Here is a 15,680-nt window from a genome sequence, read left to right on the forward strand (position 1 = left end):
ATAAGAAATCTCTAGCAACTAAATCCCATAAGAAGGGAAACTAAATTCCATAAGAAGGAAAACTAAAACCCACCCACATGGCACCTAACCAACTGAAACAAGTTGAAATTCAAAACTTAAATCCCCAAGATACTGAAAGTTCGATAAAGAGAGAGAAGAGATAGTAGCCGTGAAACTTCTAACCACCGGAAGCTTACAAAGAGACAGCCAGACGAAGCGAGGATAGGCCTCCAATGAAGACATACCACCAACACATGAAAAGCTTGACAACCAAACCAAACCACAGACACATGCCCATCCGCCAGACCACACAGCAGAGCGAGGAACAATACACCTCAATTTAGACGTTTTCACTGGAGAGAAGCCAATAGCAAACTAAGGATCCTCGGGACGCTTCACCGTTGCAGAAAAAAATTCAAAGGAACATATAACTCCACACCAAACCAGAACAAATTAGAGAAATGCACAAACTTGAAAGCACCAACTGAAAAACCAACACATGAAACATGAATCCAATCTCGGGATAAAGGCACCTGAAGGCGCACACTGAAACACCCCATCGACACAACGACTCACCGAGAAGTAAACTCTCTGCAGAAACATGAGCAGCAAAAGAACTAGAGTTGAAGAAAGTTCAGAAACGAAGTCAGCGAAAGCCCCTGCATTGCTCCCAGCAGCTACACCACACCGTCAACAGGTCCTCGACCTGACATATGGCACCAGACTCATCACTGAACCTAACTCTCGTAACCAAAGCCTTAGCTGAAACAAGCAAGAGAGCTGGAACACAGTCTAGAAAAAACACAAGGGAGAGCAACGAAATCAGAACGATTAAGCACCGGCTACCACCACAAAAGTCTTCTCTACAGGACTCACCCAATCGTCAAATACCCAAAGAACACAAGTACTGATTCAACCCCAAAAGACTCCACAATCCTACAAACTTATCAACGCTAGATCTCAATCTCGAAGGATGCTAAGAAACACCAAAAGAACACTAGACTAAACTAAAGAGGGAGAGGAGATCCTCCTTCACGTAGTGGCGGTGAGGAGCACGGCCCGCCACGGATGGAGATCGGAGGCTATGGAGTTTTCTTCTTTTTCTCTCCTAGCGGCGGCTAGAGTTTTGGATATGGAGTTATATTTTTTTTAAGTCTATTGGACGCCGTAAATTATTTCTTTTAAAATATAATTAATAAATATGATTTATACATTTTAAATTAAAATTTTAAGTATGAAATTATTGTGAAAACAAAAAGAACGAATAAAATTTTGGTGTGTTTTTATTTTATAAATAATAGATCTTTTATATATGAATATGGAAACAAATATAATTTGGTGAACAATTAATTATTAGAAAACAGAAAATCTCAAAAATTTTATAATGTAGATCACATAATATTCATAATATTTTATACTAAAATATTTTATACTAAAATATTTATTAAACGCATAAAAAGATGTATGGTTAAAAATATTACTAGAAAAATCTAATAAAAAATAATGGTTAAAGAAAAAAAAGTGCATTTTTCATTTAGTGTGGCTTTTAATGTGTGCCAAGCACGAGTCTCCATCAATTTATTTGATATAGACAATTAAACACAAAAACTGAAACGCTTTTCAGTTTTTTTTAGTTAAAAGCTAAGAGAAGAGATTTTTTGAAAGAGACATGTATTAATCATGGTCTAGGAAATATGTCATTGTTTCTGATTCTAACAAAACTTATTCTTTAATGTTTTTTTGACATCTTATTCAATGATTTGTACAAAAATTAAGAAAAACAAATAACATTAGTATTTTTTTTTCTTATATAAAATCATATTAACCATTAATGATTGGTCTAGGGGACAGAGTTAGCGACTTGATCTCGAGGAACCGTATGGAAGTTAATTACTTGATTCGATGCAATGCTTTAACCTTTTAGTACTTTCTTTAAATTCTGAACAGAATTGACATATTTAAGAAGGTATGCATGGGAGACTTGAATATCGATTTGGTATCATATGTGTATAATAAGTTTGCAATCGTTTAATTACTCAAACATTTGTGTTCAGTACGACGAATTAGACACATGCATGTATACCAAATAAATAACTTTCAAATATTTGAACCATGTAACTAATTTTGTAGCTTATCGGGCAAAACTTCATCAACGAATAAATCATCAATTGATAAAACTTTTTAAATTTCAGACAAATTTAGCAACTTTTTAAATTTTGTCAAGAAACGAAGAAAAAAAATCACGTGACACATGGCAATGAAATATAAAGAATATATCATAAAAAAATTAAAGAAAAACAATGTTCTAAAATATGGTACAGAAGCTCATCAATATTTTAAAAATACTCGGTATAGGCGTCCGTTTATACGGTGTTTAGGTGCTAATCAACCGCGTCGTTTTCATGTTATACATTGTTTGTGTAGTTCAAACATAATAAAGTTTAGACGACCGTTATGCGGTCTAAACACGGATTTTAATCGTTAATATTCAATGTAAAAAATATTATTATATAGAAACATATATTTGTTTAGGGGCTGTTTAGACGTCCACGTATACGGATTAATCTGCGGTATAACGAGCGCGTAGCGCATTTTAGAACACTGTAAAAAAAATCACCATATTCAAAAAGTCACGTGATTTATTACCAAATGTCAGTACATTTCCCACACTTGGCCGTTTACTGGATCTCTCTCTCTCTCTTTTAAAACCTTTCTCCAAATGTTATCTCCGGCGAAATGTGAGTCAGAAGACCCCACAGCTCAGCTGGATCTCCTCCTCTCTTCTCCTAGATCCGAACCCCAACGCCTCTCTCTCGTCCTCTCTCTTCCCAATCCCGCCGAAGCAGAGATGAGCACGAGCAGGAGATCCACGAGGATCAATTGTAATTCGCCTAAAGAGATTGGCGGAGGAGAAGGTACCAACGGAAAGTCTGGATCGAGTAAGAGAAAGATTAGTAGCGCTCCGGTTAAGGTTAGTTGCAATGCAATGCAAGTTAGTTAGATCGTATAGTTCTTTAACGTTGATGGAATGTTTGTTTTCTTTTATGGATTGATGCAGAAAGATTCTGGCGGATTGTCATTCGAGTAAGTCTCAAAGCTTCAAAGACTTGATTTCTTTAAATACTTAAGAGTCTGACGTCATTAAGCGTCTTAACTAACTATTCTCTTTGTGAAACTGTTAATTGATGGTGCAGAGACATAGCCAAGAGCTTGGAGATGGGAGTCGTTTCCGAGTGCCGAGATAAGAACGATGATGCTGAAGGTAGATCGCAAGTTCCGGCTAAGAGGAAAGTTGACTGTGATGACATGAAGCGTTCTAGCAGTAATAAACGGACGAGGAGATCTGCGAGATTCACTAAAGGGATGGAGGATGAGGGAGCAGAAAATCTAGACGAGGAGCCTGTCCCATCCATTAGATCTCTAAGGCTATCTGGAACTGTTGAAAATGGTTTGGGATTATGTGGTGCAAAACAGGTGAGAGGAACTGAGAAGCTGGTGCAAGTTAGTGAGAATGGTAACTCGAAGAAATGTGAGGGTGATGGCTTTGTTTCATCTAAGAAAGAGCTATTAGGGTCAACTGTAAATGGTAGTAGGGTCAAGTCGTTAGGAAAACACAGATCTTCTGACCCAAATGCGAGTGGTGATCACACTAGCTCTTTGAAAATTAGTGAAAATGGTACGAGTCGCCGAGTGGTGATGACAGCTGCGTTAGTGGAACAAGAGTCACGTCAGAGTAGAACTAGTGACTGCGGTGCTGATGCTACTGTGATCTATATCTCTGACGACGATGAAGAGCCGCCGCCAGCCAAGGACGTACAAGATTCGGTTGAATTTTTGTATACGAAAAGCTCTAATGGAGATGTTTTGATACAAGGTGCAAGTGGATCTACCCTCTCCTCGGGGGGAAATGGGAGACAAGCACCACTGGATCAAAATAGTCCAATTAAATCAACCAAGGGAAAGGGTGCGCGAGTGACCCGTACTGCTGTCCGTGAAAAGCATGAACATGGTTCCTCCTTTTTCATTGGAGAGCCAATTCCTTGCGAGGAGGCTAAAGAAAGATGGCGCTGGAGATATGACCTCAAGGTAGTTGGTTAATTTCTCTCTACTTCACTACTTTAGGTTTCGTTCGTAACTTAGAAAGTATATCTGAGCAATAGAGATTACGCAGTCTAATGGTGTGTACATGAAAAACCGATGTCTTTGTCCGTCCCTTAAGATAGGCTCCCTTTGTTTAATCTCAGTTCCTTCTTTTTACTACTCAGCCTCGTGTCTGATTGCGAGTTCCATTTATTTTCAGGAGCACAAATCTAAGAGGAGAGGCCAACAGGCAGAGTAAGTAGTCGATGTTTTATCAACTCATTGTTTACCTAAAACATTTTTGCTTCATATTTCGTTTGTTCTACCGTTACATTAAATAATCCTGAACGATTCTTTTGAAGAGATGACGAAGACATGATTGTTGCAAATGTGGAATGCCACTATTCACAGGCAAAAGTCGACAATGAAACGTTCAGCCTCGGAGACTTTGCCTGCCTAATGGTAAAACGTGCTTCTCTATCACTGATTATTGTATTCTTTGCTTCAGTATCCTTGGGCTACTTTTCGTTTCTTAATTGGATACGCTACTTTTTCCCTTCAAGAGCCTTAGGTTTTCTAGAATGTTGTGCACTTTTGAAAAGGAGATAGATAGCTAGTCAAACCTCTCCATAATAGTTCCCGATTCATTACAATAATTTTACAGGGTAATGGAGAAGAGCCACCTATCGGCAAGATAGTAGAGTTTTTTAAGACAACAGATGGAGAAAGCTACTTCCGAGTTCAGTGGTTGTACAGAGCAACGGATACAGTGTGTATACAGTTTCTTATCTTTCTTCTTGTTTAATACTTTGCGACGCAAGAACTTGTTACTCATTTGTCTAATGTTTGTAGGTAATGCAGAAGCAGGCTGCTGATCATGAGAGAAGGCGTCTCTTCTACTCTACTGTAATGAATGATAATCCAATAGATTGTCTTATTTCTAAAGTTACTGTTTTACAAGTATCACCTAGGGTATGCTGAGCAAGCTCTTTCTATTCTTTCTGCATTTCTCAGTCTTACAAGATCTGCCAATGTTTTTACAACCTGCAGTTGATACTTTCGTGACTTTGCAGGCAGGATTAAATCCCAATTCTATAAAATCTGACTTTTATTTTGATATGGAGTACTGCGTGGAGTTTTCGACATTTCAAACCTTGAGAACTCGTAAGTTCTCATGCTGTTAAGCAATACATATACACAGTATCTCTATCTAAGATTCTAGGCACATGAGCTTGAGCATTGCTTCCTTTTTTTTGGTCTCAGAAACTTCCGAAAACAAGCTTGAGTGTGGTGCCGATGTGACACCTACAGAATCCACAGAATCTATTTTGGAAGATAAAAGTTTTAGCAAAGAGCTTCTGGTGCTTGATCTTTACAGTGGTTGTGGTGGAATGTCCACTGGGTTGAATCTTGGAGCCAAGATTTCTGGAGTTGATGTTGTGACGGTACTACTTGCTTTAAGTAATTAATATTTTTATCTCTTTAACTAAGGATGTACTGCTCTTTTGCACTCAGTTTCATTTAATATCCGAATTCTAAATTCTTCATTTTCAGAAATGGGCTATTGACCAGAATTTGGCTGCCTGTGAGAGCTTGAAACTGAACCATCCACAGACGCAGGTCAGAATACTTTTGGTGCCAACTGCTAGTTCATTTTAAGGAGAATGATGCCAAATCTGATGTTGCTGTCTTTGTTTACAGGTTAGGAATGACTCTGCTGGAGATTTCCTCCAACTTTTGAAGGAGTGGGGTAAATTATGCAAGCGCTATGTGCGTAACAATGGTCATACAACTGATACATTAAACCCCGAAAATTCAACAAAAGAAGCCACTGAAAGTAGCTCTTCTACTGAAGATGATTCAGAACCTGAGGAGTACGAAGTTGAAAAGCTGGTTGATATATGCTATGGTGATCCTGACAAGACAGGAGAACGTGGCCTAAAGTTTAAGGTATGGCAAGAGGACATATGTCACAATTTTGTTGTTGGTCGACTTTACTCTTTAGTCTTTACGGGTTTAAGAATGTTCTTTTCACCTTCTACAACTTGCAAGATAGATATTCTGCGTGTCTTTGCTCTCTTGCAACATTGAATTTATGCTCATGACTATTTTATCAGGTGCACTGGAAAGGATATAGCAGCAACGAAGATACTTGGGAGCCAGCAGAGGAATTGAGGTATATGATTTAAAACAATGCTAAAAAGGGTCTCTGTTGTTTATCCCGATCTAATTAATATTGTTTGAAATAATTAATATTGTTTGAAATTTTAGCAATTGTCAAGATGCCATCCGGGAGTTTGTAACAAGTGGATTCAAGAAGAAGATCTTGCCACTTCCTGTAAGATCGTTTCCTTTCATCTAAATTGAATGTTTGATCTTTGAAAGTTGTATGACTGTAGTACCATCAACATCTTATTTCACTGAAAATCAGAAAATTTTGTAAATGAATGTAATCCAGGGCGGTGTTGGCGTGATATGTGGTGGACCTCCATGTCAAGGAATTAGTGGCTATAACCGCTTCAGGGAAGTTGATTCTCCGTTGACTGATGAAAGGAATCAGCAAATTGTAGTTTTCATGGACATAGTTGAGTATCTGAAACCCAAATTCGTGTTGATGGAAAACGTTGTTGATATTCTGCGTTTGGACAAAGGTTCTCTTGGGAGGTACGCTTTGAGCCGTCTTGTGGACATGAGATACCAAGCGAGGCTAGGTATCATAACAGCTGGTTGCTATGGTCTTTCCCAATTTCGTTCCCGAGTTTTCATGTGGGGAGCTGATCCAAACATGGTGAGTTTATTATATGCCTACTTTTAACTTCCTCCACCTGACTGTTTCCACGTTAAAAATAATTTGGTATTATATTCCAGAAACTGCCTCCGTTTCCGCTTCCAACCCATGATGTTATTGTCAGATATGGGTTTCCTCTTGAGTTCGAGGTAACATTACTGTAAACTGGTGATTACTTCGTACTCTTTGCCTGAGCCCTGGCGTTCCCCCAACTCAACCCATCTTGGCTTTCATGTTTCAGCGGAATGTAGTTGCTTACTGTGAAGGCCAGCCCAGAGATGTTGAAACAGCTCTTGTTCTAAAAGATGCGATATCAGATCTTCCTCATGTAAGTTTCATATCCATTAGATCCATGTGCAGTTTAGGGTTAAGCCCATAGATTTCTAATTTTCTTTCATTTCACAACTCTAGGTGTCAAACAACGAAACCCGGGAAAGAATGTCCTATGAAAGTCTCCCAGAGACAGATTTCCAGAGATACATTAGATCAACCAAACACGGTAAGTTGGACCTGTCTGGAATTTTAGAGTTATGAGTCCGAGAAATGACTACTCACTCGCATATTCCATAAGTTACTCAGGCGTTAGCGTTTTGCTTTGTCAGATATGACTGGCTCTGCGACTGATAACTGTACAAAAAGGACGATGCTACTGTATGATCACAGGCCGTCCCTTTTGTCTGAAGATGATTATAACCGAGTCTGTCAAATCCCAAAGAAGAAGGTACTCACTTCTTTCTATTAATAATAAGCAATCCCAATACTCCAGCAGCAACATTCTCACTCTGTATAATTTTGCAGGGAGCTAATTTCAGGGATCTTCCAGGGTTAATCGTTAGAAACGACAATACAGTCGGCCGTGATCCATCAATGGAACCTGTCCTTCTGCCATCAGGAAAGCGTTTGGTAAAGACTCCTCTTATATAAGTAGAACCATATCAAAAAATGTAGCTATTGACATTCTACTTGTTAAGTCTGCTGATTGAACAGTTGTAGAAATTTTAGAAACGAATATATGTATATAGAATCAGCTGACGTGTGCCCTCTTTAGGTACCAGAATATGTCTTTACTTTTCAGCAAGGGAAATCTAAAAGGTAATTTTCTTGACCTGAAACAATTTGTTGAGCATTCCTATGTGTTTCTAAGTCTCTCTGGATTTCTGATATGGCAGACCGTTTGCGCGTCTTTGGTGGGACGAAACAGTTCCAACCGTTCTGACAGTCCCCAGCTGCAGCAATCAGGTATCCTTAAACTCACCACCCATGTAGATCTCACTTGAAATCCATCTTTAACATTCAGTTTTCGCTATTTACAGGCGTTTTTGCATCCAGAGCAAGATCGAATACTAACCATAAGAGAAGCCGCACGGCTTCAAGGTTTCCCTGATTACTTCCAGTTCTGTGGAACCGTTAAACAAAGGTACTTTACTTGTTTTCTTTTGTACAAAAATCGAAAAAAAATAGCAGAGATAATAGTGACAGGTTACTTAGCGAATCTCACTCACTGCTTTTGGTTTTGTACAGGTACTGTCAGATTGGAAATGCAGTGGCAGTCTCGGTTTCTCGTGCTTTGGGCTATTCTCTTGGTATGGCTTTCCGTGGTCTAGCCGGTGACGAGAATATGATAAAACTTCCCCAGAAGTTTTCTCATTCAAGTTACCTTCAGCTTCAAGAATCCATTCCTCACTAAAATTATGTAGTACGACTTGGAAAGTCAATAGCAGCAGAACTGTTTACCTTTTACCATTTATTTCTCTACACGAGGGTTGAGCTAAACGAAGACGTTCTGAGCTCAAACTCTTATCAATTTTTCTCATCAAACTACAAAATTTGTTGATTAGTTATATGACTGATAAACCATGTTTAATTTTTTTTAAAATCTCTTTCATTTTTACATGTGTTTAGTGTAAGCTTGAAGTAACCCAATATGCTTATTTTTATTCAAGAAGAGACTTTAAAATGAAGGCGTAAACCTAGCGCTAATGACAAGGGCCAATGACTAATAGGAAAAAAATTACAACAACTAAAAACCAAGGATAACAAATGGAGATGTGCCTTGGCTTTGAATGCTTTGGTTAAAAGGAAAACCCGTGGGATCTCTTTATCTTACAGCTTCTATGGCTTATTAGTCTTCTAATAACTCCTTTGGTAAAACACCAAATCCTTATAAAGCCTAGAGGCATGTAATCATTGTCACTTCAATGCCATTGTAAACTTGGCTACTCTATGCCAATGAATGGGTCGGATACCAAGCAAAATAGAAGTTGCACATTGTGACGAGATATGTAACTGACTATTTTTTTCACTATGAATTGATATTACAAAAATAAAAAAAAAAGATGTATCGAAACAAAGATGGGAAAAGAAAAGAAGACGTAACAAAGAATTGACCATTTCAAAGAGCAACCAAACACTTTTATGTGAGTGAAAATATATGAAAGTTTGATGGTAATTTTTTTCTGAAGTGGTTTTTAAGGAGCCAATACACTATTTTATTAATCTGACTCCAGGTTCGGAACTATAGCCGAAGAGAGCTCTATATGCGAAACCCGAACCGCACCGATGAGCCTTTCCGGCAATTCCTCCGGTGTATTTGCCTGCAAAACCGAACCATATTTGTTGTATACATTATAACAATAACCCCAACTACTTGAGCAAAAAAACATATGATATTATGTGTCCGTTTGTTACCTGTACAAGGAAAGCCATTTCGACAACCAACGATGTGATTACACCAATGACGAGACCCAGAACTCCATTTGCAACAGTTGATGAACCAATATCCACGTCGATCTACACATGAACACGAGACATTCATTGAGTTATTGATGCTTACAGAGAGAACTTTCATATTCAAACATTATAAACCTTCACTCACTTCTAAGTATGTGGGGCCACGAATGTAGTTGCAGTCCACTGCTTTCCCGAGGAGACATGGGGTGCTTCCCACGCTTTGCCGTACTATCCATGACCCCTGTATACATTTCGGTTATAATATGGAAATAAATAATGTGAATATATACTTGCAGTAGTAATCACACAAAAGAAAGAGAGATAAACATACCTTAGGAACTTGAGGTATAAGCTTTAGCCGGCTATTTCGAAATTCATCGTCACCATCAACAAAACGTTGCAACAGGGACCCCGGTACAAGTTCTTTCGTCACGAAATAAAACACCATACTGTAGTGTGTTGATCCCGGAACCTATTATTGAAAAAACAGTTTTAAACGTGTATAAATATGACTTTGTGGTTTGTACATTACGTTTAGAATCTTAAAAATAGTTTGGGGCCAAACTTACTTGAACATTAACCACCATCGAGAATAGACCTTTCTCTGCAGCAACCTGAACATTGTTTATATAAAAGACTCAATAATCTTTCATGGAGATTTCTTTCTAAGCGACTAAGATGAATCCACAAGAAAGAGAATAGCATGTTAAGCATTTGAATATTCTTACTTGTGCTGCACAGCCTTTACGTCTAGCCACATGATCTATTCTTTTACTGTCTTTGAACCAGTCGACAGCAACAAGATCCATAAGATGCTTCCCAGCAGGAATCTTCAGTACATCATTAAATGGACAGGAGCAGAAGTAAGCCGGAATGTAAGAACCTAACCATTCTGTAATTAGCAAGACAAAAGGTTTACTGACCTTTCTTTTATCATCACAGAAACTCTTGCTACGAACTTTGAAGTTGTTCCCATCAGAAGTCCTCCAGCAGTTGCGAGCATTTTCATTTTCATTTCTCTTTAGATTACCCGAAAAGCATGATAGATCAATGTTGTGAGCAGGTTCTTCTTCTGAAACCGCATAAGAAACCATCGGAGGTATTAGATAAGCCCAATCAGCACGAAATAGGAAGCTTAAACTTAATGACAGGGTGCTCACCTGTTTTCTTGACATCAGTCTCTGTTTTACTTGTTTCAGGCTGAAACAGTACACAAGAATAACTATTCAATTCCAGATGATGCTTAATATTAGAAAAAAAAAAAACTAAATGCTCAGTATTTAAACCTCTTGTTCTGATTCAGCGATCTGAAACTCATCATCATCATCTGAGTCTTCATCCAGGAGCACGGAGTTTCTGTTGGCAGAGTTTGTTTGATCAATAGAAAATGCAGACTGATGCACAGACCTTCCGCTCTTACTCAAGCTCAAGGAGGACGATGCCATATTAACCATAACAGGGATCCTGGTATGAACACCTCTCTCATCCGTCTGTGAAAACCATTCCCGCAAACCTGCGATGAGCACGACACAATGTACTACAACGAATTCTTTTCCCGCAAGGACCTGAAGAAACCAGTGGCAAGGAAGCATGAAAGAACTTACCAGCAACACTGTTCAGCATTTGAAGAAGACAATGTTGTTGAAATGCTGGAAGATAGCCTGCACCCCACCCTTTTAGATCAATTTGTATTAGATGCTGCACCTGTGTTCTAGGCCTCCCGTTGCGAGGCTTTAGTGGGGCAATATTATATCCTCCACCTAAGTTTAACAAAAGTAGGACAGGTTAGATAGTAGTAGATCAACGATCATATTAAGCGCTCAGACATTCTTTGAGTTTGCTAAGCTTACTCTCAAGATGAGCACGGACACATCCAGGTTGTGGACCACAATTATCATGCTCCCTAGAACGGAACAGCACAACTTCACAGAAAGAGCGAGATAAATAACCAACAAGCTAATGTAAAACAATATTTACAGATTATAGCAAAGGGGAAAAGAAGGTACCATAACTCCCATCATCATTACGGCGCCAGTAGCGGACATAACAGAGGTCACGAGGCCACACAACCCTGGAGCCATTTGAATCAATTAGCATAAAAAGAATGCTTCTCAAACTAGTAAAGTAATATTCTGACCAGAAACAGAAAGATCACAAATGATAACAATAATTACAATCCTGAATTGTTCCCCTATAGCTAGGGATGTAGCATATAAGATCTAATTCAGTTGGAATCAAAATCACTTATCAGCCATTCATTAAAAGATTAAGTGCAAAAATGTGTGACAGTAACTGGACGGTATTTTTTAGGTGCAACATTACATTGGAAACCAGTCTAGCAAAAGTCTGTGATAGAGCACTGCTGTATGACCATCCACCTCTTCCACTAAGCTACCATACTGAAAGCTGCAGTCCCACCTGCATCACACAGGAAAAAAAATAGGAACATAAATAACTTGAGACACAGACCAGAACACCAGAACAAAATACTTCTGGATGCATACTATAGATAGGCATTCATGGGCAGGATAAATTATTTTACAAAGAAACAGAATCATATAGATCCAACACTAGTAATACAATGCACCGCAAAGAAAGTTTTAAGAGATTTCCATCTAATAATATGCCTAACTGAAACGAAATGAAGAAAAATGAACACCGTGCAGACTAAATGGAAACTGAAATGGAAAAACAGAAGGTAGAGAAACACCTACTCATAACGAGTGCCATCCATGCTCATCACAAGTTCGAATACTTCCTCACATGTTGCCTCCACTACGCCAACAGCTTTCATTGCCCTGCTGCAGCTTCTTGGCTGCACATGTAGCACTGTAAATGACGGCTCTTGTCTAGATAAAGCTATTATATGATCATACGGCAATCAGTCCATAAAATTGATAAGGTATTAGAAACTTCCATACAAGGTAATCTACTTCAAGAAGCTCTTCAAAAATCCGAAGACCTGTCAAACGTATAGCAAAAAAAAAAACAAAGAAGATTTATTGTGATTTAGTATTGGAAAATAGTAATCTTCCAGATCCTATAGCAGTTAACTAAAGAAAGCACTAGGTTGCGCAAGTTCCACACATAGATATATTGTGATTTAGTATTTGAAAATAGTAAACTATGTTGCATTGCAGAAATGGCAGGATGTTGTCTAACCATTTTGGCACTGAAGTAGACGCCAGTGTTTTCTCGAGAAAGCTTGATTATCAGAATTCTGGTTCGCCAACTCTGCATCAAACTCCTTAGTCCAGTCAAGTACAGATTCTGGAGGACCTGCACATTTTCTTGACGTGATTAGATTACAAGCAGGATTGCAGCTGTCAAGATTAGCTCATGACTAAATGGAAAGAACCATTTCCAATAGTTGTCCGTCTCATTAAGCTTCTCCGAGAGCCATCTTCATCTTCTGGTGCACTAAACCTGAAGAAAATTGCAAATATTTACTTCTATATGCATATTAAAGTAAAAAAAAAAAAACAATACAACAGAGCCAATGCATTCAACATTGTATTAGCATCTTCCAGCATTTGTAACATACTTATAATGACTCAAAACCAAGGCAGCCGATTTGGAGAGAAGTTAATACTCAAACTAGGATTCATAGTTGACTTCCTAATTTTGTTATTAAACATGATAACACTTTTTCAAGTTTATTTCTACAATCATGATCACCACAAACCGCTTATAAATATGGATGGTCATCAATCAAGCAAGCCAAGTTTATAAGCGAAGAGTAATCAGAGCATTATTCCATAAAGAGAAATTATGATTAAGTCTGAGAAATCCTATGTTTCTCCTGAACCAGTGAGTTGTTGGCAAATTGGATCAACATGCCAGCAGAGATACATAAATCATATGAGATGGGCACTTACTGGCTTTCATGATCTGAAGATGAAGCAGTCCTTCCACTATCCATTCCAGACTTATATTCAAATGAAACATATTGCTGGCCATTTGGAACTTGGGACTCTTGGTGCTGCGGTAAATCAGATAAAGCACCAATACACGCAAGTTTAGACAGTAAATATTGAATAATTGATATCGTAATCTAGGAGCTGGCAGGCAGATGATAAACCTGGTCTATAACAGACTCAATTTTCTCCTTCCACATTAGTGCTTCCTGGATGTTGAAAGCTGCCATCTAGCAAGAATATACTACTCCATATTAACTAAAGAAGACGCAAGAAATTGCCAAGTAACAAAGTAAATATATTTTTTCTGGAAGTAAAGAGAAGGTACCGTTATTCTATGGTGCTTTTCTTTCTTGTTATAGACAGACAGCACGTAAACCATCTGCAGAATAAAGTTGGCAAGCACAAAATAAAAGGTATAAGGGAATAGCACAGACAAGGTTGTGACAAATGCAAATTAAGTTGACAAACGAAAAAAATCAACTGATTCACGACGAATATTATGAAATGTCTTTCTCCAGCGGAGAGAAGAAAGCTACCTTTTCACAACCTTAAGATGATCTCTCTGGTTTTATACGTTAAACCAAAGAATTTTATATAATATACATATAAACAATGTAACATGCTTTAGTTTTGGTTCTTAAGAGAGCTGGAGCACATTCGCTAACCATATCTAAGTTGACTCAAGTATTCTACTCAGTTACTCAGCTCACATAGATATTCCTGACAACTAAGAAAATATATCTCTACCAAGCAGTCACTCCTTCCAAGAGAGTGTTTACTCTCCTAGTCAACACCTCTCTTACACCATGACTGAAAGTTCAAACATTGGCAGGGAAGAGAAGATAATAATTGTTCCAATTCCAAAACAAAGTAACATGGCAAACATCACACACACACACATCTAAAAGCGCTTCGAGTAACAACAACATGAGAGTAAAAATAAGACTGACATGTCCATGATGAGTCTTCAAGCCTCGATCTTCAACTCTGCAGTTGCCATCAATTAACATGGTCTTGATAGGAACCTATATTCACAAGTCCAAAACATCATCACTAAACCCACGAAGAGAGAGTGCCAAAACAGCAAAGTCTGAGACTTTTTGTTTCCTTTTAGCATAACAACGCCTTAGAGTTCAGTCTACTATCTCGAAACCCAAAGGGGAAAGTTTCAAACTTGCAGAAAAGAAAAGGAAAAGACTTTGAAGAAAGAGAGTGGGTTAAGACCTGATAGTCCTGAGGCTTCTTCTTGTAATAGGCCAAGAGACGAGGCTCCAAAACGAAATACCTCATGTGAATATACGATCTCCCGATCTTCCTCCTTCCATACCTCACCATCCACCCTTCGTACACTACCTTTGACATTCCTCCACCCCCAAAAAAAAGATCCAACCTTTTTAAAGATCGGAACTTAACTAGATGACCTGATTGTTCTCATCGGCGCTGGAATCTGTTCGGTTCCGCAGATTCCGCAGCCGTAGCGGAGATCTATGAGCTCACACACCTTCTAAATATTCAACACGACTATAAAGGATTCAACTTTGACGAAAATAGAAAATATAAATTCTTCTTAAAGGAATATATTCACAGAAGAGAGAAAGAGATATGTATATTTAAACAAAATTAATTGAAATAAAAAACTAGTCACGCCAAAGACGTAAGTTATTATAGTTTGTTGAACAAATTAACAAAACATAATTAATACTCCTAATTTAATTGAGTTGTCATTATCTTTTTTATTTATTTAATTTAAAGTCAGGCCTAATCTCACTTCCTAACTCCCAATTTTGAGTTTGTCGTCATTAGCTGACGAAGCAGTCCATTCTAGAGGTCGCTGACGGCAGGCAGGCAGATAAGAACACGACGACGTATTAACATATTAGATTACGTGTGAACCATCACAATACACTTGAACTACAATCATTGGCTGAGATTAGAGGTTTAATTAAGACAACTAGTTCTTGAAAACATTCCAAAAAGTTTATTTATCAGCGAAATGTTCTTATGTCAAAACTCAAAAAGTAAGTTCAAATGTTAACTAATAATTTTTAGATCGGTTATGCAGTGACCAAATATGTAGTACATGATTGAAGATTAGATTGAAATGAAATTAATCCATGATTTTGGTTACTGGTTTAATAAGATGCAATGATAGATTCTATGAG

At 38.0% G+C, this 15,680-nt stretch overlaps 2 protein-coding genes across 4 annotated transcripts; one reads left to right on the plus strand and one right to left on the minus strand.

Annotated features, from left to right (window-relative positions):
- Positions 1 to 2,651: 2,651 nt before the first annotated feature.
- On the plus strand, positions 2,652 to 8,761 carry LOC106357856 (DNA (cytosine-5)-methyltransferase CMT2). 3 transcript variants are annotated; one of them, XR_007340345.1, is made up of 23 exons: positions 2,652 to 2,971; positions 3,059 to 3,084; positions 3,195 to 4,086; positions 4,301 to 4,335; positions 4,443 to 4,542; positions 4,745 to 4,849; positions 4,933 to 5,052; positions 5,154 to 5,244; positions 5,344 to 5,525; positions 5,635 to 5,700; positions 5,782 to 6,030; positions 6,198 to 6,256; positions 6,352 to 6,418; positions 6,539 to 6,868; positions 6,949 to 7,017; positions 7,110 to 7,196; positions 7,280 to 7,367; positions 7,471 to 7,589; positions 7,667 to 7,771; positions 7,924 to 7,960; positions 8,038 to 8,107; positions 8,182 to 8,285; positions 8,390 to 8,761. XR_007340345.1 is itself a non-coding variant. In XM_048782610.1 (23 exons), the coding sequence occupies exons 1-23, from the start codon at positions 2,720 to 2,722 to the stop codon at positions 8,553 to 8,555; spliced, it is 3,360 nt and encodes a 1,119-aa protein (XP_048638567.1). In that variant the 5' UTR covers positions 2,654 to 2,719; the 3' UTR covers positions 8,556 to 8,761. The 3 variants fall into 3 exon arrangements, 2 of the variants coding, with proteins under 2 accessions (XP_048638567.1, XP_048638565.1); XM_048782610.1 differs by having other exon boundaries at positions 2,654 to 2,971; positions 4,933 to 4,986; positions 7,917 to 7,960; XM_048782608.1 differs by having other exon boundaries at positions 2,655 to 2,971; positions 7,917 to 7,960.
- A 383-nt stretch (positions 8,762 to 9,144) lies between these two features.
- Positions 9,145 to 15,133, minus strand: LOC106432024 (protein ENHANCED DISEASE RESISTANCE 2). The gene is made up of 22 exons (XM_013872897.3): positions 14,743 to 15,133; positions 14,469 to 14,543; positions 13,844 to 13,897; positions 13,680 to 13,745; positions 13,477 to 13,580; positions 12,957 to 13,024; positions 12,761 to 12,877; positions 12,520 to 12,560; positions 12,313 to 12,413; positions 11,921 to 12,016; positions 11,605 to 11,669; positions 11,449 to 11,520; positions 11,203 to 11,358; positions 10,885 to 11,111; positions 10,759 to 10,798; positions 10,522 to 10,670; positions 10,327 to 10,428; positions 10,168 to 10,212; positions 9,930 to 10,070; positions 9,744 to 9,839; positions 9,557 to 9,658; positions 9,145 to 9,462 (listed from the first exon to the last, which is right to left on the minus strand). Exons 1-22 carry the CDS (start codon positions 14,878 to 14,880, stop codon positions 9,361 to 9,363), a joined length of 2,157 nt encoding a protein of 718 aa, XP_013728351.1. The 5' UTR covers positions 14,881 to 15,133; the 3' UTR covers positions 9,145 to 9,360.
- Positions 15,134 to 15,680: the final 547 nt, after the last annotated feature.

The sequence above is a fragment of the Brassica napus genome, chromosome A1 (genome assembly GCF_020379485.1).
Source record: "Brassica napus cultivar Da-Ae chromosome A1, Da-Ae, whole genome shotgun sequence".
Lineage (NCBI taxonomy): Eukaryota > Viridiplantae > Streptophyta > Magnoliopsida > Brassicales > Brassicaceae > Brassica > Brassica napus.